Genomic DNA, 2,500 nt, shown 5'->3' with positions numbered 1-2,500 from the left:
TGCTGCGGGAAAAGCTTCTCTGCTCGATTCTGATTGGTCGTCCTTTTCCTTTGCTTTCCCCGCCCCTTTTGTGTGAAACGGGAAGAGATATTTAACAGGTTTCTCCATAGGTGTCGTTTACACCGGGGACGCTGGGGACATGTCCCCACCACTTTTTGAAATGGCCGATTTTGTCCTCATCACTTTTTAAAAGCATAATTTGTTAAAAATGTTCTGAAAAATAGCTTGCACTAAGAAATGTTAACTAACAAATGAGAACGATAAGAAAACATACAATGCAATGTAAATATAGAAGAAACAAATGTGCATTGTCTAAAAAAAGTTACATAAGTTACAAAAAGAATCCCCCCCCCCTAACCTACTGATTCTAAAATGACCCAAAAACGTGAACCGATCAGTAACTTTAACACATTGTTGACTTGTGTTGCAGCTGGATGTGAAGCAGATGGATGACTGCACTGTGCGGTCGATGCTGTGTGTTTTATGCTGAGTGTTTTCATATGGTTGACTCTGTAGTCTAGGCTCTGGCCTTTTGATGCACCGTTATGCAATTTTTTTCTCACCGTAATTATCTATTCTGACCTCATACCGATCCCCTCGTTACATTGCCTAAAATCGCATATGTTGAAGACCTTTTAAAAATGTTTTTTCATCTGAGCCCTTATGTCCCCCCCACTCCAACTCAAAGTGACGCCCTTGGGTTTCTCTCTGGTAGAGGCTGGACCGGACGCTCTGACCGCTACAAAGCCGCTTCACTGTGTTCAGATTAGTTTAATGAGCGGCCTCTGCTGTTTTTAAATAATGCCGATGTCTAAATTAGAAAGGCTGATGTGGATTGGTGCAGATGAGTGTGGTCGTGTTGTGTTGTGACCCGGGCCGCGCTGAAGGCTCTGAACCCGCTCTGTGTGCCGCAGGGCTGACGGGATGGAGAGCGTCCGGCTGTCGGAGATCTACGGCAAGCTGGAGGAGATCGAGGCGGACAAAGCCCCGGCCCGGTGAGAACCACGAGGATCCGCGAGGATCCGCGAGTCCACCTCCCACCGCTCACTACGGTCCAGCACCACACCGACTGAAATACTCACACATTTTGTTTCTTAGCCGCTGTATTTGGAAACAGTCAAGCTGCTGATGTGAGAATGAGTCCGATAATGATCAGGACTGAGGTGGCAATGGAAAAATATATACTGAAAATATATATAAAATACAGCAACGCAATACATCAATAATTTGAATATGTTCAAAATAAACAAACCAATAGAAAAGGTTTTTGTTTGTTGAATAAACCAGATGATGATGATGATGATGATGATGATGATGATGATGCAGCAGTCAGATCCTGCTCTCTCTTCTCTCCTGACTGAATGTACTTGTGTTGTGTTTTGACTGACATCTGTCTCGTCCAATCAGAGCCTCTGTCATCCTGGCCGGTCTCGGCTTCTCTCCCAAAATGCAACAGCAGACCACCAAGTGAGTCCACACACACACACACACACACACACACATACACACACTTATTAATCTTGTTTTTTATTTTATTAGACTTTTTTTTATCATCATTATTAATGTTATCATCATTGATTACATATACTGAACTGTATGTTATACTAATAAAGCTCATTGAATTGAGAGAAAGAGAGAGACTGTGTGACAGTAGAGAGAGGGACTTATTTGTGTATATTGCTTCATAATGAGGTGTGTGTGTGTGTGTGTGTGTGTGTGTGTGTGTGTGTGTGTGTGTGTGTGTGTGTGTAGGGAGTTCTCAGGAGGCTGGAGGATGAGGCTGGCGTTGGCCAGAGCGCTGTTCGCTCGGTGAGTTTCATCTCCTGCTTCTGTCTGAAAGTTACAACAAAAACTTTTAGCTTTTATATCAAATCAAATACGGACACAAATACAAACCGCTTCTGTATCATGGAGGTTATTTATTTTGCTATAATCACATTCAAATTAGCCAATATTTCATAAAATGTGTGAATTCTCCTATCAGAACGTTTTTCCTCAGTAGAAAAAGTTGGAGAACATTTTCCTGTTTCCTGAAAAGTTAAATGGTTTGTTATGTAAAATAAATGTTAAAAAATGTTTTTTATGAATCATGTACAAAACAAACAGTGAAAAGGCTGTAAATGAGCAGCAGCTGCTTTACATTCAGCTGCTAGAAAACACAGAAATGAACTGATTTCATGAAAATACACGAACCTGAGCAGTCCAGGCAAACTCACCGTTTTCACCTGTGCTGCCTGGCCTTCAGTCATTTCAACTACATTTCCCATGATGCCTTGCTGGCGGGAGACAGAAATCATCACGTGTAGTCGGATCGCATTAGAGTCAAACGAGCAGAGGGTTCAGGTCCCACGCTGCGGTGCGTCAGTCAAGGCAGAGTGGGCGTGGCTACAGGCTGCTGATAGACAGGAAGTGAGGATGACTGACAGCTGACTAACAGTGATGTGTTGATGTTCCCACCAGGCCGGACCTGCTCCTGCTGGACGGTGAGTCAGCTGTTATC

General features: G+C 43.2%; 1 protein-coding gene across 1 annotated transcript in view; it reads left to right on the top strand.

Annotated features, from left to right (window-relative positions):
- Window positions 1–2,500, top strand: part of abcf3 (ATP-binding cassette, sub-family F (GCN20), member 3) — a 13,331-nt gene that overhangs the window by 869 nt on the left and 9,962 nt on the right. The window contains exons 3-6 of the mRNA XM_071514232.1: window positions 915–995; window positions 1,408–1,467; window positions 1,753–1,809; window positions 2,461–2,483. Of these exons, the coding sequence (XP_071370333.1) occupies window positions 915–995; window positions 1,408–1,467; window positions 1,753–1,809; window positions 2,461–2,483 (221 nt within the window). The remainder of the gene's footprint in view (window positions 1–914; window positions 996–1,407; window positions 1,468–1,752; window positions 1,810–2,460; window positions 2,484–2,500) is intronic.

Source organism: Centroberyx affinis, unplaced genomic scaffold (assembly GCF_046629955.1).
Source record: "Centroberyx affinis isolate AG114_WGS23_722 - 3 ecotype Tasmania unplaced genomic scaffold, CSIRO-AGI_Caff_v1 ptg008274l_1, whole genome shotgun sequence".
Lineage (NCBI taxonomy): Eukaryota > Metazoa > Chordata > Actinopteri > Beryciformes > Berycidae > Centroberyx > Centroberyx affinis.
This window is presented reverse-complemented; position numbering and strand designations above follow the sequence as displayed.